Raw genomic sequence first — 26095 nt, 5'->3', positions numbered from 1 at the left:
TGTGCAGTAGGTACATAGATCCTCTCTCAGGGAATGTAATTTCATAATCCACGGTAAAGTAGTTTCTGCCTTTGGGAGCCAGAAGTCTGGCTTTTCTCATTAATCACAATTTATGTTAATCCTTACATTAAGAAACTCAGCCTATTATTTGGAACAGATATATTTCCAAGACCCAATAATCCACCTTTAAATAATCCACAGTCTCATTCTCCTTGCCCAACCTTTTCCCTCGGTTTTATGTTGCAAATGGTGAGTAGAAGCAAGCTGTTTTCACAGCCACCGGGGTCCTTATAGCAGGTTTAATTATGAGTTTGTCCACCGGGTGTCGCTCTGACTGCAAGGCTGCACGTTGCCAGGAGCAAATTGATGCTTTTTTTTTTTTTTTTTCTCAATTCACTTGCATCATATTATGTTCTGCTCAGTGAGAGACAGGTGAGGGTTTGGACTGACGTCAGCGCTGTTCATTTAAGGGGATTGAGGGCTGCTTCAGGATAACATATTATCCTTTTGCTTCTGGAAATGTGAAAGGAAGTTCAGTCCTAGTTCGAATGCAAACCTGAGAATGACCTGCATTGTTGGTTGGTACATTAGAGCAGTGGTGCCAAACCTTTTTTGTTTTTTGCACCCCCCCCAGCCCTAGTCAGATGACTTCATACCCCTTTATTGACACCACCCGTCATGTTCCAAATGTGTTCTTTTGAATGGATTTTAAACTTGATGTAATTTAACACTAGTAATTATTATTAATTATTAATAAATAATCAAGTGGATATTCTCACTATCATTTTTTTAAAAACAAGACATACCCTGTAGTGATCCTGGACCCTGGAAAAGAGATCAGGCTTAAACATCAGTTTGTTTTTTCCATTAGGTTTGGTCAAGTTTGCATTGCTACTACTTGGATTTGGAGTGGCAGAAGCAAATCTTTTTTTCAATTCAACGGTTTATTTTACTACTTGAAAGCGGCTATAATCAATATATTTATATTAACAATGGATACTACTATCTGAAAGGGGTCACTTGTAGTGATGAAACCCCAAAGTACCATCACCTGACTCTTCAGTTGCCCTCAGCTTGATGGAGCTCCATAGAGTCTTTCAGCTCATCTCTTTGGTTTTCCTGCCGCAACTTTTCTGTTTTGGTTCACCCTTAACGCGCTCAAAGCATAGTTTTCAGCCAAAGCAGGCAGCTGTTACAGCGAAAGAGATCTAAAGATCCAAAAGCCCAAATGACACTACCTGCTCAGCATCAAACAATAAACAGACAAGGTAAGTGACTAGCTGGTGAACACAGAAGAACATTTAGCAGGTAAAGAGCCAGATATTTCTCTCAAGAGCTGGTGGAGACCAAAAACAGTGCTAAAAGAGAGTGACTATTGGACTTATTTGTGAGGTCGCCAGAGACATGACTTCAGTTTTTGTAGGGGCTAAGCAAACAAAAATAATGCGTTTATTAGTGAGCTTCAGTGGTACACGTAGGCAGATTTTATTGCTTTTAGAATGAGCCAGGTTACCTGTTTCCCTCCATTTTCAGGCCTTATGCTTAGCTAAGCTAACCGGCTGCTGTCTGTAGCTTCATATTTACAGTACAGACATGAGGAACATCAGTCTTCTCATCTAACTCCTAGTAAGAAAGCGAAAGTGTATGTCACAAAATGTCAAACTACTGCTTCAAAGCTTAAAATAAAGAGCTGATAGTAGGCGAAGGAAAGGTAGAAAAGGGAGGTGGATACTCAGATTGTTTCCTGTCAGAGTAATGCCCTTCAGATTTAGACTCAGCATCACTCTTCCTGCATGTTTATTATTCAAACAAAACATCCTTTATTCACTCCATCCACTCCATAACCTTTCCATTCGCTTTCATTTTTTTCTGATAGCCTATCTCCTCTTTGTTTATTCAGAGATGACTCTCATTTTCACGCATGTTAGTTTGCAGACAGACATTGATGAATGGACAGGACAACTTTCTTTCATTCTGTTTTTCTCCCCTCTTTTTTTTCTCATGTTATCACTTACATGCAAACAGGCAAACAGGCAGACACAGGTACCAGCAGTCCCAGTAATACCAGTTACCTTTCTTATCTCCTCAGAGCTGTTCTCTATGCCGGCAGTAAAGAGATTTTCTGTGTCGTTTGCCAGGCATCCGACTAATGGTATGTCTGCATTTATTCAAGTTTATTTCGACACTCCTCCAGTTTTCCTTGTTATCTTGCATGACCTTTTTGTGGGAAAACATTTCCTGTGTTTTCTATTTTTGGGGGTTTGACATTTGGCTGCGTTAATTACATTAAACGTCTCCAGGATTAAAAATTTTTCTCAAGAGTTTCTGTTTCCCCACACACCCTCGGTGTTTGTTGTACGTTTTTGTTTTCGGCCCTCACATCTAACACCACCTGCTCTGCCTGCATTTGTTTAATTTGCTTCTCTGATCCTGCTGTTTCTTCACAGGATGGATGTATGTGCCTTATGTGGAATATATCTCCTTCCTTAGATATATTTCCCTGTGTAGATCATCGGTGCACACATAACATATCCTGTCCTGCACTTTTTAATTTTAAATCTATTTAATTTATTCTATCAATTTCTTAGTTTTGGCTGTGAACCTTAAAGAGTAACTTAAAACCAACCTGTAAAGCAGTGTTTCACTGCCTTTTTTTTCTGGTTAAAAGTTTCCACATGCAACATCACTGATGGGTGTGGTCAGAAATGGACTCTCTTGCACCTGTAACCACACCCAATAGTATTGTCATGGTTTACCAATCCCAAACTTGAATGCACTTTTACGTCAGCAGCAGCAAGGTGAGAAGTTAAACCACTGGAAGTCAGAGAAAACAACATTTTCAGGGGGTGTTGGGTTGCTCCTTAATCTGCACGTGAACCACATTTCAACATGTTGAAATGACAGACAGTGAGACTTATTGTACTTGATTTTTGTGAGTGTTTCGTAATTCATTTGTTGGTTTTCCGCTTTCAGTTTTAAATTTATTGGATATTTTTACCTGCACACCCAACAGGACAAGATGTGTTGTGTTCAACTGGACGATAACTGTCTATATAGTCTTGGAGTTTAGAGCCTTTTTTTGTTGATTTCTCAATTAAGTTTTTTTTGATCACACAAATTACTTTGCAATTTTATTTTGTTCATCAAATTAGATGTATTTTACAAACAACTCTTTGTAATTTCTGATATAATTTACTAGATCTGTAGCAATTAGTTTAATCATGCTTTCCTGTCGTTTATATAATTGGAAATGTAATATGTTTGGGCTTTGGACTGTTGGTAAGACAAAACAAGATAATTAACTTTAGGATATTATATTGGGCATTTTTCATCGTTTTCTGATATTTCAGAGACCAAACGATTAATTGATTCAGAGAGAAAATAATCATCAGCATAATCGATAATGAGAAAAAATTGCTAGTTTTAGCCTCATAATTGAAAGAACGACTTTATTAAAATCCCTCTTGATATTGAGTGTTTGCTTTACCTGTGGGTTGACACACAGTAATTCACACGCACGGCAAAACTGTCTATTCTAACTGACTGTTGTGCAAAGAGAAATCTTCAGCAGCATTAACAGTTAATGTACGGTTTGCTGCTTTCACACTTGGTCTCCAACATGGCCGAGTTTGTCTTCAGCGTCATCTGTCTCAATCACTGGTGAGTAAGCCTACGAGCTCGATGCAAAGTTGGGAACTTAATGAGAGCAACTCCTCGGTTCTTGCTTTCTGAAAAGATTTTTTTATAATTTTTAAAGCTCTAGCGGGATAAAAAATTACACTGAAATTTCTTGAACTGTGTTTGAGGCATCAGGTAACATCTTAAGCAATCAGTGAGCTGATGACAGCCCCACTGGCTCTTTTAGACTAAGGAGCAAATTAAGAGCTACTGCACAGCACGTAACTGACTACAAGTCCTGTTTAGGATATTTGGATATCACTGAATGGTATTTAGGATTGAGATAAATAGCACAGGAACAGCCCAGCAAGTGTTGGCAGTCTGATAATTGTTGGCTGTACTTTAGCAGGAGAAATTACGTGTCATCCAAGCACCAGCATCATCTGAGGTGTTGATTCAGAAGGACAAGCACAGTCTGTGTAATTCAGAAATCTGATATAATGTTGACAAGCGTTTGGACGAACCACTGGAAACCACAGTGATGAGTGTTTATCTCCACTCTGGACTCAAGTGGCCTGTGTGTCGAGTTGTGTCGACCTTAAGTAATAAAATGACTTGGGTAACCATTAAAGATCTTATTTTTGTAATAAGAAAGAATGACTAATACTTTTGGTTTTTGGACGGTGATAATGATTTTATTCCATTCAAAAGTGTAGATGTTCCTAACATAATGTGGTAATTTACAATCTGCTATTTTTAACTATTTTAAAACCTCACTGTGAATTACTAATAGGATGTTTAGCCTCTGGGGGGCTTTTGTTGATAAGAAATATTTTAGAGAACAATTTCAATTGTATATTTTCTTTTAGATTGATTCAGTCAGGTCACCTTTTCACAAAATCAGTCCAGTGTTTTGTAACAAAATACCTCAGACGTTAACGCAGACATTTTTGCAGGTAATACACACACACACACACACACACACACACTGGTGACAGAGAAAAATGGAATGTGTTTTATTTATTGTAATCCATTCTGAATGGAGTGTCTTGCCCTGGCCCGAGGAAACCTGTGGTGCTCACTGAGGAAAATTAGCAAATTACCACTGATGAACGACCTATTATGATGCTCAGTGGAGAAAAGAGCAATCACAACAATCTTTTTTTCTCACTTATAACCTTGTTAATGGGTGAAATATTGTATCACACAGAGAAATCAATATGTGTACTGTCTGAGTTTTGTCTTTTTTTTTTTTTTTTTAATGCAGTGTTTAAGCAGCAGCCATGAATTTTTGATTATTACTTGATTAGTCAAATATTAGGAGAAGAGAAGTCGTGCTCACTTCATCTTTCCCTGTCTCCTCAAAGCTGTTCCCTCTTTTGTGGCTGGATTAGCCAACTTGCTCGCCCTGGTGGGGAAAAAAATGACCTGTGGGAGTTTCTGTAACCTTCATTAAGCACAATTTTATACTGTATGAGCACCATATAAACTGGAATAATAAAGTCCTAAAAAATAGATGTTATAATTTAGTTATAGGGGAAATACAACAGGGGCCTCAAGGTGGTAATAATGCATGTTCTGCTTTAAAGCAGCTATAATCGATATTTTTACAATAATGTATGAAATGACAAGGTGACCATGTGAAAGGGGTCGTTTGTGAAAGGGTGATGAACCTACGGAGCATTATCACCTGAAATTGCAGCTTTACAGAGTTTCATAGTGGGTTACAGCTCATTGTTTAGTTGTCTGGACTGCAACTTAATTGTTTTGGTTCACTCCCGCCGCTCTCAGAGGGTCGTTTTTGGCCGCATCAGGCAGCTGTTGGCAGAGAACAAGCTCTTAAAACCCACTGTGCACTATCTTCTCACCACCAAACATCTGACAGACCCGGTTAGCAACTAGCTGGTGAACACAGTGCATCATTGAGCAGCTAAAGAGCCAGATATTTCCCGTCCCACAAATTCCCAGGCAGCTGTTAGAGGCCAAAAAAGGAGCTGAAAGAGAGTGAGAATTGGGCTTAGGTTTGCCGGAAACATGACTTCAGATGAGTGTAATGCTTTGTAAAACTGCTGGATGTGTAAATCAGCAACAGTTTGTTAACATCTGCCATATCTACTTAAACGGTGATGATAAGTAAATGTTGTGTTGAGAGCTCGTTTCTGCTGCCCCCAAGTGGCCAAAAAACTTCAGTTATTTCAGTTCTAAGATTCCTGTCACCTCAGTTGAGTGGTGCATACATGGTACACGTGGTAACAAATTAGCAGTGAATTTCAATTTTGGCCCACTGAGAGAGTCTGGATCCCCGGGGCAGTTGCCCATTTGGCCTCTTTGGTAATCCAGCCTTATCAGAAAGTCATAGATCTCAAATACACATTCTGTATCTGAGAGAGCAGCCAGAGCACCTTTTTATCTTCGCCCACAGACTTGTGTCTGTTGTCTCTGATGTTTTTTTGTTTTGTTTTCTGAACTGTTGCCGTTCAACCCTTGATGTTATAGATTATTGACTGCTATTGGCTACTGTTGTCTTTAATCGACCTCGGGTTATCTTTTGTCCCAACTGTGTTTGCTTTGAAATGAAGAGGTAGGACTGTGTCAGTTGTTTGTCTATGGTTGCAGCAGGGTTCGGGCATGGTTCGTCTGCTTCATTCATAAGTTAAAGGTCAGCACCTGTATTGATTAAAATAAGTCACAGAGATTGAAACTGCAGCCATTTCTCCCTTTTCTCTCCCTAGGAACATGCTTCTTTTGGTATATTTTTCTATTCAGACTCATCTATACAAACACAGTCCACCTACCTAAAGCCACACAGCTCATTTAGCTCTGTGCTCATCTATGGCACAGCTCCTATCACTCTTCCTGCTCCACTGTACCTTCTCTGTCTCTTCTTCTGTTCCCGCTCTGCCTCTCGTCCCTCAGAGCCCTCAGACGAGCTCCATGTAGTCCAGATGCTGGGGGAGCGGGCCCTGCTGGGGTTTGCCCCTCTGGCTGTGGACGGGGCCATGGCCCATCACCTGCATCACTGCCCCTACCACCTCCGCCTCCTCAAGACCTGGCTGATGTCTTGTCAGGAGCTCCCAGAATCCCTCTACGGTCAGCTCCGGTACTCCCTGCTCACTCCCTGTTGCCTCCTCTTTCGACTCCCTCTAGCCCCGTTCACCCATGTGGAGCAAATGGGACGCTGCCAATGCCAGCTGAGCTTTGCATTGAATGTATTTCATTGCTTTTTTTTTTTCCCAGTCTGGTTTTGCGACTGTGCCATTCATCCTTTTTCCTCTCATATCTGCCTGATAAATACATCTGCAGCCCTGCTCCATTTCATGCCCACCTGTAAACGTGTTCTTGTTTTTCTGTGTTGTGTTTGCATGCCAGCCAGAGGGTGCAACAGTGGCTGTCAGAGCAGGAAATGTCCAACTTCCTCCTCATACTTAAAGTCACAGCCAAACAGCAGTTATTACAAGCTGTACTCAGATATTTGGCTGACAATTGTACATACACACTGATAAAAGCGAAAATTGTAATGTAAATTTTTGTACCTTTCTATAGCCATTGATCTCGCCAGGGCAGGAGCAACCCGAGAGGTCCCGTCTTCTTCCGCAAACTTAAAGTCAGAGTGAAAAGGCAGTTAGAGCATCTTCCGCAATTTGACTTATTTCTGAGTGAAATGGAATGTGTGCCTTGAGCTTAGTTATGAGAAGGATTTGATCAACCCTTTTGAGCAACGCACACGTGAGCGTGGTTTTGTGAACACAGGGCGATACAGAGCTGTAGAGAGAGGGTCACAGAGGGTCAGTGAGTTAGGGAGCTGGAGGTGACTGTTGGCCTCCACCCGAACCTCCCTCATCTGCATGGTTAGATCAGAGAATGCCAGGGAATGATGTTTAAATTAATGAAGCCACTTTCAATGGCAATGTAAACTGACACCCAAATACAGACGTCTGAGCCACGGTTTTGCTCTGATAGCTACAATTACTCACTAGCTAACGGTCAAAATTGGTTTTATATGATGTATTCTGTTTGTCCACAAGTTGAGGATGCGTCATCAAATATAGTTCAGTGTATAAGTTTCTATCAACATGTAGTGCAATTCTTAACCAAATTTCCAGTATATCTGTGGAAAGAAAATGCGTATTAATTTGTATATGCAAATATCAGGAGGGCGCATCGAGATAAAGAGTATGTGGCACTAAGTGTGCAGTCGGGTCCCAACAACCCATTGCGTAAGAAGAGATGATGTACTTCAGAGAGTGACAGTCAAACCATTTGGAAAACATGATGGAAATATGGCATTTATGTTTGTTTCATATGTTAATTTTAGAATATTAGTCTGGTCATCGCTGCACTCAGATCTGATATTTTCCTCTGTTGTCATTTTTTTTTTTTTTTGTCTTGTCAGCAGACGTGTAAGTCACATGCTTCATGAGCATTATGATTTATCTGCTGCTTTATTTATCTGAGTCTGAGTCACTTTTTTTGTATTTTTTTTTTTTTTTTTTCTAATGATAAACCAACTTTTCCATCTCAGCCAAGCATAAAAAATGTTTTGAAAAGGTTAATATAGTTAACGTCAATCAGTTTTGTTTTTTTTGATTTTCTGTCCAAATGTGAGAATCGTCACAAAGAGGTTTAATTGCTCTACATGCATGCTGGCTGGGCACTTGATGACCTGCGAAACAAACTCTTCTATGGAAGAACAGTTTTAGGCTTGTCTAACTGCACTGTTTGCATGCTCCATCTGGAGTAATAGTTGCTGCACAGAAAATGCCTTTGAAACTGGGCTCTCGTTCAATAATGAGCTCTGTCTGTTGACTCGAGTCAGGTGTTGATGGCACCAGTTTGCCCTTCACACAGCAAAGGTCGGGCCTGGGCTCCACTGTGCTTGGAAGATGTGCTTCCTGGCCAGGTGATTGTGTGTCAGTTGAAAGATTTGGGTCATCATCTTATCCTTCCTTTTAATGGGCAAATTAAGTGGCTGTTCATAATCTGCTGATTTTGTAAAGTGCTTCTGGAGCACGTCTTGGCATGTCGTGTCACCTTAGCAGAGCTGCACAATTATTTTTGGCAGTCAGAAAAGATGACAATCTGCAGTAAATTAGAGATATTTTTATTTGCTACATGAATGAGTAGCTTGAGATTTTCTTGGGTTTGTCACAGACTTTTATTACTTTATTTCTCATTATTTGCTCATTTAAATCTCACTGTGCTTTCTTTTCCGTCCTCCTGTGTTCGTGTTTGCCTGAGTTGGCAATTGGTTGAATGGATGGTGCAGTGTAGCCTCAGTGTTTTCTGCTCCCACTGCATCTAGTGTGTGAGCTGAATTTGATATCCATACAAAGAGGCTGCAACATAGGTAGGAAGGAGAGGAAGGCGATGAATGCCTTCCTATGTTATTTTTTTATATAACTCCTGCCTTTTTAGACAGTTCAGTAAAGACAGAAAAAACAGTAAGAGGTGAGGATAAATGCCATTTAGTAAACCTAAAGAGCGAGATCAAACATGTGACTTTGTGATACACAGCTTTGTCTGCTGAGCCACCAAACCGCTTCTTCCCTTTCTAATATCAATTTAAGCCAAAGCAGGTATTATTTTTCCTTTTTCATCAAAACATTGGCAGGAAGACCTTTTCATGTTGAACGGTAATCTTGGCCTGGTCTAATAAATAAAGCTGCTATGGCCAAAATCCAGTAAGGAAAAGATTTCAAGGTTAATGAAGAAATATACCCTGTAGCAACTGTTAAAACAAATGTTAAAACAGCTGTCTGTGATTTATCCTGCCTCTCCAGTCCTGTTGTCCTGTCTGGTGTATGTCAGATAATTTGCCAAAGGTTGATAAAGAAATGTCCTGTAGAGACACTTACATCGTAGATTTAAATTGGAGTGAAAGCAGAAAACCACTGACTGTGAAAAAACTTTGGCTACAGTCAAAATCATTATAACTTTCTTGATGTCCATGAAGGGGCTTGGGTTATATACTGCACATGAATGATCCCATGAGAAACATTAACATAGAGCGACTCAACAAATTATCAACTGGGGAAATTCATACCTTGGCCCTACAAGGCTTCGAATGGTTCTTTTCCATTAAACGCTGACTGCAGTTCGTTTCCTTTGTGTCGTTCTCTTAGACAAGTTGTTTGGGGGAATAGTCATGAAAAAAAATCTGTAGTCATAACACATTAGTCATGGAGAAATGCAAGGCTGACCAGCATGCTCTTTGGGGAGATGGATGAATTGGAAGCTCCTCTTCAACCTCCATCCATCCATCCTTTTTTTTTTTTTCTTCATGGAATCACTTCATCATTGTGTTCGCTGTTGGCCTTCACTGAATGCCACTGGACTGTATTTGCTGTAGTTTTGTGTGTTAAAGCTGGCTTGCCGTGGCACAGTTTTATCAGTGTTGGTTTTTTCAGCGACATTTACTGTTTTCTGGCATTTTATGAAAAGAAAATACAGAGTACATGAATGAATATATCCATATATTTCTGCCAATCCCAAAAAATCTGAAAAACACAAATATACTTATCTCCAGAATAAAAAAATATTCTGAACATAACTATGTCAAACCTATATAATAGACAAAACACCTGTTTTTTGTTTTGTTTTGTTTTTTAAGATACCAGGGTTGTGGCCAATTCACTTTCAATTGATTATCAAAACTAGAAAATTACATTATAATTGAGTTCACTACAAGTACTGTCTTGCTCAAGGACATTTCAGCAGGCCAGATTATTTTTGTTGTTCTATGTGGGCCCATTTTTTTCTTCTCACATGCTGTCCGGACTATTGGATATCCAAATTTACAAGGGCAAAAACATACATCTATATGCACCTCTTTTTTTTTTTTTTTAAAAAGAAGACATTTTGGCCACATCATCTAAAAAATTGATAAATAAAGCCGCGTACTTTGGTATATATTTTTCTACAGTGTAAATGATGCACCTTCTTTTTGCTTCGTGATGGTCCATTATTTTTGGCAGCACCTCGTTTCTAACTGTTGGAACACAAACATGTTGGATCTTACATCCAACATTCATTCCCTTAAAGGAAAAACCATTTAAGCATCAGAATTGAAATGATGTCGACAACTATGAGTGACAGCTGCTATGACCGACAGTATGCAGCTGATGGTTACTTAACCTTGATTGATTATCGTATGCATCACCTGGTTGTAAATTAACAACCAAACATAAATCCGTGCCATAATTACCATCACTTTCCATTACTTTTTCAGACTCTAAAAGTACGTCTGGTGTGCCACTAACGTCAGCACGATAAATACAAGAAATACTCTTCCATGTGGTTTGAATTGAGTGAATTGATCCTCATCCTCTTACTGTGTATTTACGACACTGTCCCAAATCATCAAAACATACCATTTTTGTTGATACGGTCTTACTAACCAAAGAAGCAAATTAACACCAGCCACCAGCCATGTTGGTGATTATACGTTTGCTCTCTTATATTTGGGCTGGTAAATTTGTCAACTTCACCTACTGTGTCTTCTTGTATCAGCCACTGTGGAAGGTAAGGCACTAACTGTGGGTGTCACGGTAGCGTAAAAGTTTGTGTGGCTAGTTAACAAATACCAACGGCTGCCGCACTGAGAGAATGAACAGCCAACATGCACAGAGATCTGTACCCTCACCACTCCTCCACCTTTTCGGTCTGATGGAGAAGTGGTATCAATCTCTGTCCTGTCTGTCCCGCAGGTTTTGAAGGCTGCTCCATGGTGCCTTCTATCTACCCACTGGAGACGCTGCACAACTCGCTCTCGCTGAAGCAGGTGGACGAGTTTCTCAACACGGTGTGTGAGAGCAGCAGCGAGGCCCACGCCAAAACCATGAAAGGTGGGTCCGCACTGTGAAGCAGCAATAACTACATATTTTTTTACGTACTTTTATTTTTTTTTCGTTGTTTAGTTCTCAACTAATCATAAAATGCAGATGAAAGGTTTTGTCATGACGAAGCAAAAAAAAGGGGGGAAAAATCACCAAATTTTAAAGTTTGTAATTGAAGGTGAGTTTTGGTCCAAACCATATGGATTTCAAGGCTAGAATTTACTTAAATTGACTAAAAATAATTTAGTTAAAAGAAAATTACTTTTGCCAATTATGTTATGTCAGTATTTGAAAATCCGATTTACTTTAATAAGACATTTGGCTTCTAAAATTCTATATTCATGGGAGTATATGTGATATTCTTGACTGTACAAGTCAGTCACCTGACCTCAATCCAACCGATCATGTGATTCATGTGATTCTTTTACTGAAGGCAAAAATTGAAATGATGAACCAGGGAAGCTGCCACATGCTTTCTGAATGTCTGTTGGTCGCAGACCTGAGTCCCGTATTGCGTATATGAAACCAAATATTAAATATGAAGAACGTTTGAGTTTAAATTAACTTCTCCGGTTCCTTTCGGTGCCCTAAAACTAGTGGACTGTGTTTACAGTGCAACAGTTCCTATAATATTGATCTGCTCTGGATGTAAACACCAGATACCAAAACCTTTTCCAATTATTATCGAGCTCCACTGTAGCTCCGTTAAGTAAAATGAGCCTTGGTATATGTATTTGACATTCGGACATTCTTTGCTCCAGCGCTCTCCAGCCTGTTTGACTCTCAGAGCCAGACGTCTCTCTACAGCCCGCAGCAGCCTCTGTCGTCCTCTGGATCTGAGACGTCTCTCCGGCCGCCAAGTCAGCCACTATGGCGTGAGTGTCTTTTAAGCACTTTTATGGCATTGTGTAGTGTGTTGACCTGCTTTAATTTCTTCTGAGAGATGTCTTCACAATTAAGTTTCTAAAAGTTTAAGACCAGAAATATACTTGTGACACAAACTGTTACTTTAAAGGCAGTAAACATTGCTGTGTCATTGAGTTTATTTAAAAAAAAAAAAAAAAAAATTGTTCTATATGGCTATAAATACCCATCAAGCTTATGGATATTGGGTAAGAGCCAATGGATTCTTTTTACATGCATTTACTGTTTTAAAAAAAAAAAAAAGAAGAAAAAAACGTAAATGCATAACTGCTCTGTCGCAGCACCGGGCAGCTCCCACATGTGAAAATGAGCAACTGTGCGACTGAGAAGCAGAGTGATGCTGGAATAGACTCTACGTGCTCAGCAAAACCCCGATGAAGATTAATAGCCCCTGTTCACCTACCCCACATGACAGCATGACATTCACGTCGAAGGTGGCAGATGTGACCTGGTAGGCATACATTTGTCTGCGTTGACCTAGTGGTCACAGAGACTGACTGAATCATAACATGAAGGTCACAGATTCAGTTCCTCGCTAGCTGAAAGGAATACGACGCTCAGAACTAGGGCTGCAGCTAATGATTATTTCCATTAGTTATCTATCTGCCGGCAACTGCAAGGTAAATCGGGAATAGTGATCGCACACTCGACCCATAAATATTTGGTCCATTTACGTCGACAAGAGCGACACATTTCACTCAGCACTTCATCAGGCTCATGAACAAGTACAATGGGCCAAAAGGCTGTGAAAACATGAATTTTGAAAACAAAGCACTTTTGTACTAGTCAGCGATGGCACAGTTTTTTTTTTTTTTTTTTTCTTCTTTTAGTTTAGAAAATATGAGAAAATGATGAAAAAGGGTCATCTTAGTTTCCCAGACATCCTCAGAATGCTTGTTTTGTCAAATCCAACACTTAAAAACCCAAAGATGTTTAATTTATAAAGATGTTAAATTGAGAAAAGCAGTAAATTATCTAATACGAGAAACTGAAACCAGTAAATATTTGGCATTTTTTTGTTTGAAAAATTACTTAAATGATCGAGTTGAGATTGTTTTGTCAACTGCTGTTTACAAGGTCAAGACTCAACTGTCAGGCTCTACTTGAATGATTGTTTATCAAAATGGTCTGCATTCTTAAAAGTGAGTTGTATTTTAGTAAACACTTCATAAAAAAAATGTAAAGAATGTAAATATCTGGCAGATCATCCTGTGGGATCAACATCAGTTCTAAAACTTCAGTAAAGTAGGGCTCAGAGAGAACATCACAGCTTCTTTAGCAACCCGGTCCCTCCTTTTCAATGTTGTCACCCTCCTCTTCTTTCTCTTCTTCTCCTCCTTTCTCGTATCTCTTTCTTTCCTTTTATCCCGCTGGGTCGTGAGGTGATTAACGCATCCCCGGTGAAACATCTGATCTCACATCTCTCTTTTCCTTATCTTCTCTTGTGTTTCCACTTTTTCATCCACCACTTGTGTATTTTATTTACATCGGGCTCACTCTGGGTGGCTTCTCCAGCGCTCTTTTCATCTCTCGGTCTTTCTCTGTCCCATCGCTGCCTTCTCCAGATCTGGGCTGCCGCAGCTGCTGAGGACTCCTTTAGCCTCATTTATCACACGGCGTACAGGAAGGGGATGGTGGAGGTCACAGCCGGATGAATAGAACACTTGTTGTGCTGCTGGTGTGAAAGTGTTTGTTCTCCTATTGGCTGTAGTTACACGACATATGTTTGCTGCAGTATGTCACTCAGCGAGCCCTGACAATCACTGAATATGTGTTTATGTTTGTTTACCTCAAAGACTATATTCTAGTCAGATTATCAATATACACATTGACGTACATGTGACTTGATTTATCAAACACACAAAAAAAAAAAAACTGGCAACAGAAGGTGAAGTGACAAAGAGATGACGCTGTTGCTTTCCTATATTTGTCCTGGAAAACAAACCTCCCCCATGCTCAGTTAGTGTCCCTCCACATGCTGCACATACAGACACTCAGAGTAAAGTGAGGGCTCAGGGGGGCTAGTAACGTGATTAATACTTCCATCGGGTGTTGACAGAGGTTTTAAAATTGTGGGATTTGTACCAGAGGAATGGTCTGTTTTCAGAGATGTCTGTGCAATTAGTGCAGAGTGGTATGTGCACTGGGATCGGCGTGTTTCTGAGTTACAGAGATAATTGACTGAATTTTCTGTTTTTCGTTAAGATGGCAGCATCCCCTCCAGTGCTGTGTCCAGTGCGGGCCCCTCCTCCCCGATCACCGAGAGCTCTGGCCTGAACTTCAGCTTCAGTGAGTAGACCCGTCTGTCTGAAAAACACAAGGACTTCTGGGTATCTGAAGGCACGATCTGAAGACCTCAGGTTGTCAGTCTCTCCATGCTTTTCCTCATCTTTTCCTTCTGCTCACATTCACCCAAAAAAAAAAAAAAACAACACTGGAGGGAGATGCCGATTCTGGAGGTATTACAACCACTCAGACTGTAAATATAACCACTCAAACTGTATGCGGACTCTTCTGGTTCACCCCGACTACAGCTCCACACAGCCACACCTTCCCTGCTCCGTACAGTGGGAAAACACTGGACTCACATCACCTCGATCTTCGTCTTCATTGTCTCTCTACACGTTCATAAACCAGCTCCGACTGAGTTAACAGTGCATCGAGCCAACATTCAGACCAGTAGTGCCTTAAGTTTAATTTGGATGCTGCCCACGATAAAACCCAAATACTGTTTTACAGAATCCTTCAAACAGCAGCTGCCTTATTTCTGACCTTATCTGCTGAAATGCATAATAGACTCTGAGTCAACAGCCAACCGCTATTGATTCACATTTGCAATTCCTAAAAAATAACCATGTCCATGACAATTGACTTCTTTGACTTACAGTTTTTTCGCAGTGAATTTCAGCCCCGAACGTAAGCGCCTAGGGTGAAAATCAAAGCTTCAAGAAATACTTTGGGCTTGGGGAAGTACGTTTATGCACTTTGTTGCAGAGAGTTAGATGAGTAGATTGATACCACGCTCATAACTGTGCACTAAATATGGTGCTACAGCCAGCAACCAATTAGCCTCGTTTAGCAAACGGGGAAACTGTTAGTCTTGCTCAGTCGAAACATACCAAAACAGCACTTCTAAATATTATATTATATTATATTATTGTTATATCTAGTTTTTTAAATGAATACAAAAAAACAAAGTGTAAAGACCACAGTTTGTAGGTAGATGATTTAGAGCCAGACTAGCTGTTTCACCCTTTTTCCAGTCTTTGAGCTAAGCTAAGGATCTGGCTGCTAAATTTATCTTCATATTTAGTGTACAGACATGAGAGTGATATTGATCTGCTCATCTAACTCTTGGTGAGAAGAAAAAGGCGTATGTCTGCAAAATGTGGAACTTCTCCTTTAAGACCATGTTAACTTTATGTCACGGGCTTTCACCTGGTTTATAAAGATGATTCTGCTTGAAAGGGTTGCAGATTGAAAATGTAAGTAAAGCCCTTTTTAAACTTGTATCAAGACCTAACCAAAGGAGCAGCTGCAGCCCGAAAGTGGCCTGCTGTAATGTAAAAAAGATGGACGTCATGCAACATCAGGAATCTGACACTTTTCACAATTTCACAGGTTACAATTACTCTCAAAATCTGGAAGGATACAGGTTATCATTTTAAAGTTATACGTGTGGCCCACGTTGGTTTGGTACCTGCTAAATTCAGTTAGTTTTCGTTCCCAGGATTTATAGTTTATTCATACCACCAAAATAACAGGACTCCATTTTGAATTGTTTTTATTTGTTTAATGTAAAACTCAAGCCAGCTTGATCAAACTGTATTAGACTGCTGTTAAATGGAAACACAGTTTACCTGTAAATGTGCCTTTAAATAACTTGGAAAAAAAATATTTAAGTCAGAGTATTCTACACACTGTGGGTTTCCTGCTGTATTTTTATTACGTTTTCATTTTGGGGGGCTTTTTACAAAACAAATTTGATTTCAAGAAAATCTGTGCTATAGATTTATTTTACAATAAAAGGGAATAACCACTTGATTAAGTAAATAGTATAAATGTACTTTTACATAATGACGACTACCTGAATACTGCAGTTTTCTTGAGTTTTCTCAGTAGATGCTGAATTAGCAGACTGTTTTGTCAACATGCAGTCTGCTATCAAACAAAATTGTGTATTATTTAATGTTGAATTAATCAAATGACTGTTTTTAAAGACAAGTGATGCTCAGGTAGACATATCATGAGTCTAAAAATGGAAATTGGTTTTCATCAACATGTGACTGAACCGGGGGTCAATTCACTTTCAGTTAATTTAAAAAAGTGTTAAATTTACTTTGAATCTCTAAAAAATACTATTATTACTTTGACCAAAACTTGTAGAGTTACAGCTCCATCATAACACAAAGACCTGCAGTGTTTAATGGACATTATTTTCAGGCTCTACTGTCTGGAACACCAAAGTACAAATGAGAAATAAAACAGCTCCCTGCTCATTTCAACATAGTTAAACTGGAAAAGAATTGACCCCCAAAACCTGGAAACACGATCTGTAGACCTGCACATATATATATATATATAGATATATATAGACATATATAGATATATATATTTTAGTCATCATGGAAAGGATTTTAGATTTGAATAGCGTTAATTAATTTTTACTTAAAGGTGCTATATGAAGGTTTTTGCAATCGCTACATAGCCGACATTAACGCTAACAGCTGTTTACTTACCGGTCAAGAAGAAATGTTGCGAGTACGGCATCAAACTTCATTCCTTTACTCACCAGTGTCTCCGTCGGTGGAAAGCATTTGCTGAAGTTAACTCCTGTTTTGCTTCTGTTTCTATCACTGCTTTTCTTCAACCGAAGTTAGCGTGCTAACCAGCTAGCCCCTGCCCGTCCCGTCTCGTAATACCACTTTGTGATAGTGTAGCGTCCGGTCTGCCCTCAGTCGAACATGGGAGGATGAAGAAGTAGCTCTTAGCTCTTAGAAAAGGACGTATTCCAACCTCTTGTCTTGTAAACGCAACGATGACAGAAGCTCTTGGTAAGTAAGCAGCTGCTAATGCTAACGTTGGTTATGTAGCGATAGAAAAAACGTACCTATAGCACCTTTTTTAAAGGAGCGTTGATGTATGTAATTTTAGTTGTGTATTTATGTGATTATTTAATGTGCTATTTAATGCCAGCCGAAGAGGGGGGTGTGTTTTCTGTGACGAGTTTGGCTGCTGAAGAGCAAAGTCGAGGTTTAATGTGTAAAATCTGTAACGTTTCTGTCGTGTTTGATCTCCCGTGGTTCAGGTTGAGATGTGATGTTGGAAAGAGGAAATGGGGGCTTATTAAAAAAAAATAAAAAAAAGATTAAACAGTGAAAACATTGTCCAATATGTTATCAAGAACAACAAATAACAGGTGTTCACACCTGCCACTGGCCTGTTGGAGCAAGTGTGTGTTTGTGTGTCTTGTTTTTAATGGCCCAAAGTCCAGACACAGGAGCCTGTTACTGCTCCATAAACAAAGCTCCTTGTCACTGCTCTGCCAATACCCTCCTCTTTCTCTCCGTTTGTTTTCTTTACTTTTTCCTCCCTCGTGTTTCGTTGCTCTTCTTTCTTCTTTTTCCATCAGTCTTTTTTCTCTCCACCACTCCTACTTATGTCTTTTTTGTTGCTCTCCAATTCCTTTATCCCTCCCCATTTTTCTTTATCTCTCCTCTTCTCCTCTCAACTACCCTCTTTTCTTCACCTTGCTCTCGGTTCCCTGATTCCTCTCCTCTTCTACTTTCATCTCCTCTCCAATCATTTCAGCTCACCCCATTTTCCTCCAGTCCTCTTTGTTTCTTTTCCTCTCCTGTTTCCTTTTCTATTTTCCCCTTGTATTCCTCTCCTCTCTCCTTGTCTCCTTTCCTCTACTTGTTTCCTTTCCTATCTTCCTTTTGTTTCCTTGTCTTTTTTCTTTTTACCTCACCCCATTTTCTTCTTTCTCACCCCTCTTTACTTTTTTCTTCCACTCATCTTGTTTTTTCACCCTATTTTCTTACATGCTTCCTGTCCTCTTCTACCTTTATACCGTCCCTCTTTTCACCTCACTCCATTTTCCTCCTCCTCTTGTTGTTTCCTTTCTTACCCAAGTTTCCTATTCTCCTCTACTTTCTTTGTCTCCTCTCCTCTCTGTTTCTTCTCCTTTCATTGCGTCCTTTCGTCTCATTTCTCCCTCTCCTCTCCTTGTTTACTTTTCTCCTTGCTCCCTCTCCTCTCCTTGTTCCTCTCCTCTCATCTTTTTTCCACTCCTTTTTTGTAGCCTCTCCTTTCCATGTTTCATCCCCCTTCCTCCTTAATCTGGTTTTTGCCCCCCGCTTTTTTTTCTGTTATTCCCCTCTTTCCCTCCTCTTTTTCTTACCCCCTTCTAGTGACTCTTTATCTTGCCCATTTTTCCTCTCATCTTCCTCTCTTTTCGTTTCCCCATCCCTCCTCCTCCCTCTCCACTCCTCTCCCACCGGTTTTAAGAATAGTGATGACTCATGCCTCCTCCCATTGCTCCCGTGCGTTGCCATGGCGTCGCCCCCAGATGTAATTGACTCCTCCTGAGCGACGCTGGGTGAACAGAGACAGACAGAGAACAGACAGAGACCGCCAACTCACCGGAAGCCAAAAGCTGATGTCATTCATTCTGTCTGGATGACAAGTCTTTTTCTCAGGCTTTATTTTCCTACATTCAACACAAAATGTCCATTCATTCTGTTTCTATCAGCTCTCTCTCTCTCTCACACACACACACACACACACACACACACACACACACACACACACACAGCCTTCTTGCCTCATTAAACAGTAACTACTTTCATTTATAATTTTCACAAGATAACAAACTGTTTGGCTGCAGGTATTTTTTCGACCTTTATCAAAGTGCACTTGCTCCAGTAGCAGAAAAATTTGTTAATACTGTATTTAAAAAAAAAAAAAAAGTGTTTCAGCTCAGCCTTAAGAGACCTAAATACTATCAAGTGTAGTTAAAAGTGCCAGTGCATGTCTCTCATGGTGAAGACCCACTGTATGCAATATGCTTGGGCAGTGAGGCTCTACCCTACTTGACCTAGTGCGGGCCCGCAATGAAGAAACGATTCGTTCCGGGTGTGCGTGGCTGCGTGCTGCCTCCAAGAAATAGCCATATACTCTAAAGTCCGACTTGACAAAAGGCTTTCACCTTCTCCCGCCTACTCAGCTTTTATATGGTACAAAGATAATTGTCAGTCATTTACATGGAAGCATTACAACTTAAAAATAGCGTTAAAGCTCACTTGATCACTGTGTGAAAAAGTTTAGCCTTAAGCGGTGCAGGTGGTGACTGTGTGTACCCGTACACTCGACTCGGCCGCTGCAGATACTCGACACTTCCCGCACATGCCGAACAGCAGCCTGTACACCGAAGAGTGCCGAAGAGACCAACTGAGAGCTTCAAGCTCGCCATATTCCTCCCCTGGCAGACTCGGCGCTTGTTAGCCTGTTGATACTGTGCTTGGCTCCCTGCAGACTCTGCCGAGACTCGCTGCTGCAGTTTGGTTGATTAGTTGAGGAACTGTCGGTGCCTCTTAGTGCTATTAATGGTTTTGCATTTTGATTCAAATACTTTTATCGTCACCAGGTAATTCCTTATTTCTGCCACTGTCATGATGCAGCATACAGAGTTGGTAGCAACAGGGGACCGGCCGGCAATAAATTTGCATCCACAATTAACAGTGATTTGCCAAAAAACGGCCCAAGAAAAAGTGATACACTGGTGGGCTGGGAAATTTAAGTCTTTATGAGCTGTGGAAAAATGTCTGTGGAACAGATGATAATGTAGTTTTTTATGTGGCTTGTCTCCAAGATTCTAGAAAAAAAAAACAAATGGAGAGTGACTTGGCTCAAAGTCTTGTAAATTGCTGGACAAAGTCGTAGATCACTTAATTACATTGTTTGCTAATGAGCGAGCTAATTGAAAGCCTGTGAGCGCTGATGTGGAAATTACAAATCATTTTGCTGGTTCACATCATTTCATTCAGTTCAAAGATTCGGTCTTCGGTTCAGGAGCAACTACAGGACGTTGGTCCAAGCCGTCACGTTGGGTTCAGTACAAAAGTGGCATACAAAGTACAGTCAGGTTGATATCTCAGCAGCCTATTCTTTAAGCCAGTTATCACATCATGATTGTTTGATCGTTGTAATAGCTAACCAGCAGGTAACATTGAATCACACCTGAGCTGATAACGGCGCTCTCAGTCACCAGTGAGGGAAGCTCCGCTGCTTAAAGCTACTCATTTATTGAGCGACAGTTGTGATTCAGTATAGTCGCTTCAGTTTGAAGATATGTTGTTAAAGATTTGTCCGTATATTTTCTGAACACCTCTAATTGACATGTCCAAAGTGGCAAGTGAAAACCGGCAGAGTGGATGTTTGCAGGATTTGTTCACTTCCAGTGGGTCTTTGCCATCAGAAAAAGATCGGAAACTATTAAAAAAAATATATTGATTTAACATGTGAACCAATTTTGCATTAAGCTTTTTATTAACTGTAAATCTGTTAAGGATATTTTTGAGAAAGTCAACTCCATTTTAATTTTATAGCCCACTATCACAAATCACAAATTTGCCTAGAAGAGCTTCATGTCCATAGACCATCAATTGGGATAATTAAAAAAAACTTCCCCGTGAAAATCCCTTTAACAGGAAACAAAATGGAAGGAGCCTCAGGAAGAGCAAGAGAGGAGGGATCCCTCTCCCAGGACGGCCAGAGATGCAATACATGTCATTTTTAACATTTATTTTGGTCAACAGACCAAAATACCCAAATTACAGTATGGAAAATCAGGAGGACAATATTATAGATAGGATGTAAACATAACCTTTTTGAGAAACTGAGCCACTATTAAAAAAGAAATCACACTATTACAGACGCTGCTGGCAGTGGATTTGGTTTTTCTAAAGCCATGGTAGTGTTTTGGTATTCTTAGGGTAAATGGATAAATAACATGATGTGACCATGTCAGGATATTTAGGGAGCTGCGAATCAGTCCTACAGAATTTAAAGCAAAACTTTGTTTCTAAAGCTGCCATTTTGCACCAGGGTTCAACAGCACAAGAAGAAAGCCATTAGAGTATGTATGCTAAAAAGGTAAATAGAAGTATTACATAATAAATTAAACCTGCAAATTAATTGAACATCATAAAATGGTGATGTTAGAGAGTCTGAAAAAAACCAAAAAACAGGCAATGACACTGATGAATCATGCCTGGACCGTTTCGACACCAGTTTGTGCTTTGCTGAAAGTCTCTTTGTTTTCTGTATGGATGAGCTGCAAATATTAGATTGAAAGGATGTGCTCTTGGCATGAATATTTGTTTACGTCTCGTATGTTTCCAGTGGCGCGGCTGTACATCTGCCGTTCAGTCATAGTCCTGAGAGAGATAAAGGTGAAGAAACGGAAAAATAAACTACAGACTGAGGTTTACAGGTCTTTTCGTGTCTGCTCTAAAAAATCCCTTTAGGCTGTCTCTCGGCTCTTATTTTATAACTTGCACCACATTTTCCTTTACATGTGTATTTTCAACTGTAGGAGGTCGCCGTGTCCCAAACCCTCCACTTCCTCCCTGCCGTTCAGTGACTTTAGCTTGCGCTCATCTAATTGCCTAAAATATAAATGTAAATGCAAAGAGAGAAGTGGGAGGCAGAGACAGGAGGGGAGAGTAACTATTATCGTGCTGATGAGAGAATTACCCTCATCTATTCTTCATCCAAACCCGGCAGAGAGGCAGGAAGGTGTCCAGTTAGACCTTCGGTGCCACCTCCGCACCCTCGCATCCTCAACTCCCCCATAACCTTCCTCCAAAGTCAAAATGTGTCGCCATGGTAACTGGGGGGGAGGGATGGAGAGAGGGGGGGTTGTTTTGCTTGCTTGGCGAAGTGGCAGCGGCACAGCGATGTGTGGAGTCTCATCCCACCAGAGACCCAAACTGCATATAATAGTATAGCATCCTAGTTTAGAGGGACTGCCAGAGTGAGCAAACGACGGGCCAAATTTCTTCTTCTTCTTTTTCTCTTTCACTCTCCTTTTCTTCCTGCGGGTGCAGACAGCAAAACAGAGAGAGGCTCAAAGTCGACACACTTACCGCAGAGGAGCAATGGAATGGGAGACAGAGATAAATTAGGAGCCATTCGTCACTGGCTGAAATGAATGCGGAGTGTGTAGGTGTGGATCCATCACGGTTGATTTTTCTCGAGCCCAAATTGATCTGTCACCCCTTTTTTCTTCGGGGAGGGTGTAGTTGTTTTCTTGTAAATATTACTGAGTCGTCCTCTTTCCCTCGCAGTTAAGTCTGCGTTTTGTAGAAAGCAAACAGGAAACTGTAAAGTTATTTTGACAATTGCAGAGCGGAAATTGAGCAGTGCTGCCGAAGCACAACTTCTTTCATCTTTACACCTGATGAATCAAAGTCGACCTGACTAAGCCTGTTGTCTCCAATACTGAAGCCAGTATCTCATTCCCTTAAATCATATTTAAATTAAACATTTACTGCCAACTCAGTTTTATAAAGGAAAACTAAGCTTTTATTTAACAGGAGGAACTTGTAAGGGTGAAGTTTCTACAGTGTATTGTTCTTAAGTCATGTTCAGTAAAATTGGTTTCCACCTAATGAAGCCGATTAGCTCACAAAGTAGCAAAGTTATTTATTTATTTATTTTAATACCAACATGTATTTCTTTGCATGCTACATAGCTGTTATCAATTTGAACTTCTTAGCTTAGTGTTAAGGAGTTATAACTGGAAAATCGGTGTTCCCTCATTTATATGCAAACACATGCAGAAAGGTGCTCCAAAATATAATCAGATCACCTGTTCCATACGTGGTTACCTGTGGTGAAATCATGACGTTTTCTACTACGTATTGTTGGTGAGTTATCGTGTTCAAGAGAACGTGTCCACAGAGTCACAGCCACCAGCATGACGACATAATGTCCCGCGTACCATGTAGCACAATTAGTTGGTTAATGTTACAGTCACTTCCTTGTTGCCAAGTTCAACTGGGTCCTTTATTGTTGTTGTTGAATTTTTCTTTTTTCCAGGTTGCCACTTTTGGTTCTGAGTGAAACTTCTCAGTTACTTTTGGATGTAATGTCATGACATTTGGTACAGACTGTCATGTTACCGTCAGGATGGATCGCATTAAGTCTGGTAATCCTCTGACCTTTCCTATCAAACTTAAATTCATGACCAAATTCCTGGAGAACAGTCCCGTCAGCCTCAGTTGTACTTGGTGTTTGGTGCAAATTAGCAAAGCACGCTAACATACTAGACTAAGCTGGTAATAATGGTAAACATCAGTTGTTAGCATTCTAACATTAGCATCCAAGTAAAGCCTCGTAGAGCGACTAGCATGGATGTAAATTCTTAGTCCAAATAGTGAGAGTTATCTGCTGTTGTGTGACTGATAGGGTTTGTGTCATTGTGCAGTTACAACAACCTATTTCAAAGTTGTTAAAAACGAGTTTACTACTGTATGTTTAACTATTTACAGTTATTGTTTCAGATGGAAGAAATTTTCGTTGATGCAACTTCAGACCGCGAATGAAATAAGAAGGTAAGACCTATGGATATTAATATAATGACTTATGTTCCTGCCATTTCATTATACAGGATAAAGTTTATACGATTTTTGAGGTAAAAATGATGGAAAGGTCACATGAAGCCAAATTTCTGGCTAGTTTTCCCCCCACAACATTTATTCATTGAACAAATCTACGTGTATAAAGCCATGCTAGCAGCTCTGTGAGGCTTTACTCAGGCAATTACGTAACACAACAAAAGTAGTTAATTTAGGCTATTTATCTGGTATTTAGTGCTAACCTCGTTGTCCCAATTCGAAATTAGGGTTGTTTTTCCTGTTCCTCCCATTCTGCCGACACTGCATGAATACAGCATTAGCATGTGTAATGTTTACCATGTTCTTAGGTTGGTGTGCTAGCATGCTAATTAGCGATTAACAATTTACGGTTTACAGTGTAACTACGTTTTCCGAATCAAGTACCAATGAAATATATACAGGTTCTAACTGGTACTTGAATTTGGGTACAGTGGAAGACAGAGTAACAACTGGCCGTTTTAGACAGATGTAGACGGATCAAACATAGCTAACCTTTAATGTTTCATGTGGAATTTAGCAGTGATTAATCTTAATATTTGTGTTTACACATATATATTTACATATTTACTCCTTAATTAAATGGTATGAACAAGGCAATAATATCATGTGTTTGTTCATGATTGAAACTACAACTTGTAGCTATGCTGTGACTGAACATAAAAGCTGGTCAGAATACTTCTCTCCAGCAACTATATCTCTGTGGTAGTTTTTGTCGGATGGACACCAGATTTACTGTCAAGGCGTTTAACTGTTCAGTCCCCTATAAGTACATTGTTGAACTCCATAAATGATGGAGTCCCTCACTATTCCAAAACTCCTCCCCCCAAGACTTCACTGCTGCACTGTAAAAACCTAGCATTTAAAAGAAAAAAATGCAATTATGCCGACAAATTAAACCCGCCTCTTATTTCAACCAAAGTGAGAGAGTCCTAATAGCTCGGGGAAAGCAGAAAACCCAATCCGCACGTTCCATTAAAACTATATGTAACTACATGACCCCAGTGATCACAAACACCGACCTAGCGTAGACAACTAATGCTGCGTTAATGGATATGTATGGAAGTGGGAAATGTCACACTGACAGAATTTATCGATTGCTCCTGTACCATGATTGGTGCCATTTGGGTTAAAAAACAGCCCGATAATTGCAGCTTTTTCCTTGGCGTCCATTATGTCCATTATGACAATCACTTCAATATGGGGTGTAGGAACTTCCGAGTGATACTAATCCCAGTTCCCACGTTTCCTGAAGGCTGCACGATTGGGCGAGGGTCTCAGCCTTCTTTGTTATGTAGTCACTTTTGATGCCACGCACCTCACTGTTAAAATTGCCGCCCCACATCATTAGAGGGCCAAAAGTCAGCTGAAGAAAAATAGGATATGAAAATAGAAAAAACTTCTGTATTTGAAAAAAAAATACAGAATTGGGAAAAAAGCTTTTTAATTAGAAAAAATAATATATATGAAATCAAAATTACATTTGACTTGAAAACCTTTTCATGCAATTATTTATAGTTTTGTTACCTGATTTTTTTTCAGGATTCAAGATCAATAATTCAGCTTTTAGATTCCAATCTTAGCTTTTAATTTACAACCACCAACCACCCAAATGAACTCACGATTCAATCTAAAGGAAATTAATCATGACGTTACGTAGATATATGGCCGCGCAAGAACTGGGGCTCAAGGGATAGTAATCATGGTCAGTCCTCCACTGTGGTCCAGACTGAAATATCTCAACTGTTGAATGGATTGTCATGAAATTTGGTTGAGAGATTCATGTTCCCCTGAGGATGGATAGTACAGGCTTTGCCGATACATTACCTTTAATCAGGTCAGAATTAATTTCTCTAGTACTTAGGTTTACGATCAAATACCTGCAAAACTAATGACAGGATTTCCCCGGTCCTCAGCTGTACTTTGTTTTTAGTGCCAATTAGGAAATGTTAGCATGCCGACACGGCTAACTAAGATGGTGAACCTGTTAAGCAATGTACCTGCTAAACATCGGCGGGTTAGCATTGTCACTGTCCG

The 26095-nt window shown here is 40.0% G+C and overlaps 1 protein-coding gene across 10 annotated transcripts in view; it reads left to right on the top strand.

Annotated features, from left to right (window-relative positions):
* ppip5k1b (diphosphoinositol pentakisphosphate kinase 1b) overlaps nt 1-15521 on the top strand; it is a 41390-nt gene extending 25869 nt beyond the window's left edge. For 2 of the 10 annotated variants that reach the window (XM_040132553.1, XM_040132549.1), the window contains 4 exons: nt 2090-2152; nt 11325-11462; nt 12215-12328; nt 14583-15521. In XM_040132553.1, coding sequence (XP_039988487.1) covers nt 2090-2152; nt 11325-11462; nt 12215-12328; nt 14583-14674 — 407 coding nt within the window. In that variant the 3' untranslated portion in view covers nt 14675-15521. Of the gene's footprint in view, nt 1-2089; nt 2153-11324; nt 11463-12214; nt 12329-14582 lie in introns of those variants that run through there. The other 8 variants (XM_040132551.1, XM_040132550.1, XR_005707923.1 and 5 more) reach the window with 5 other exon arrangements.
* Nucleotides 15522-26095: the final 10574 nt, after the last annotated feature.

The sequence above is a fragment of the Xiphias gladius genome, chromosome 8 (genome assembly GCF_016859285.1).
Source record: "Xiphias gladius isolate SHS-SW01 ecotype Sanya breed wild chromosome 8, ASM1685928v1, whole genome shotgun sequence".
Lineage (NCBI taxonomy): Eukaryota > Metazoa > Chordata > Actinopteri > Istiophoriformes > Xiphiidae > Xiphias > Xiphias gladius.
This window is presented reverse-complemented; position numbering and strand designations above follow the sequence as displayed.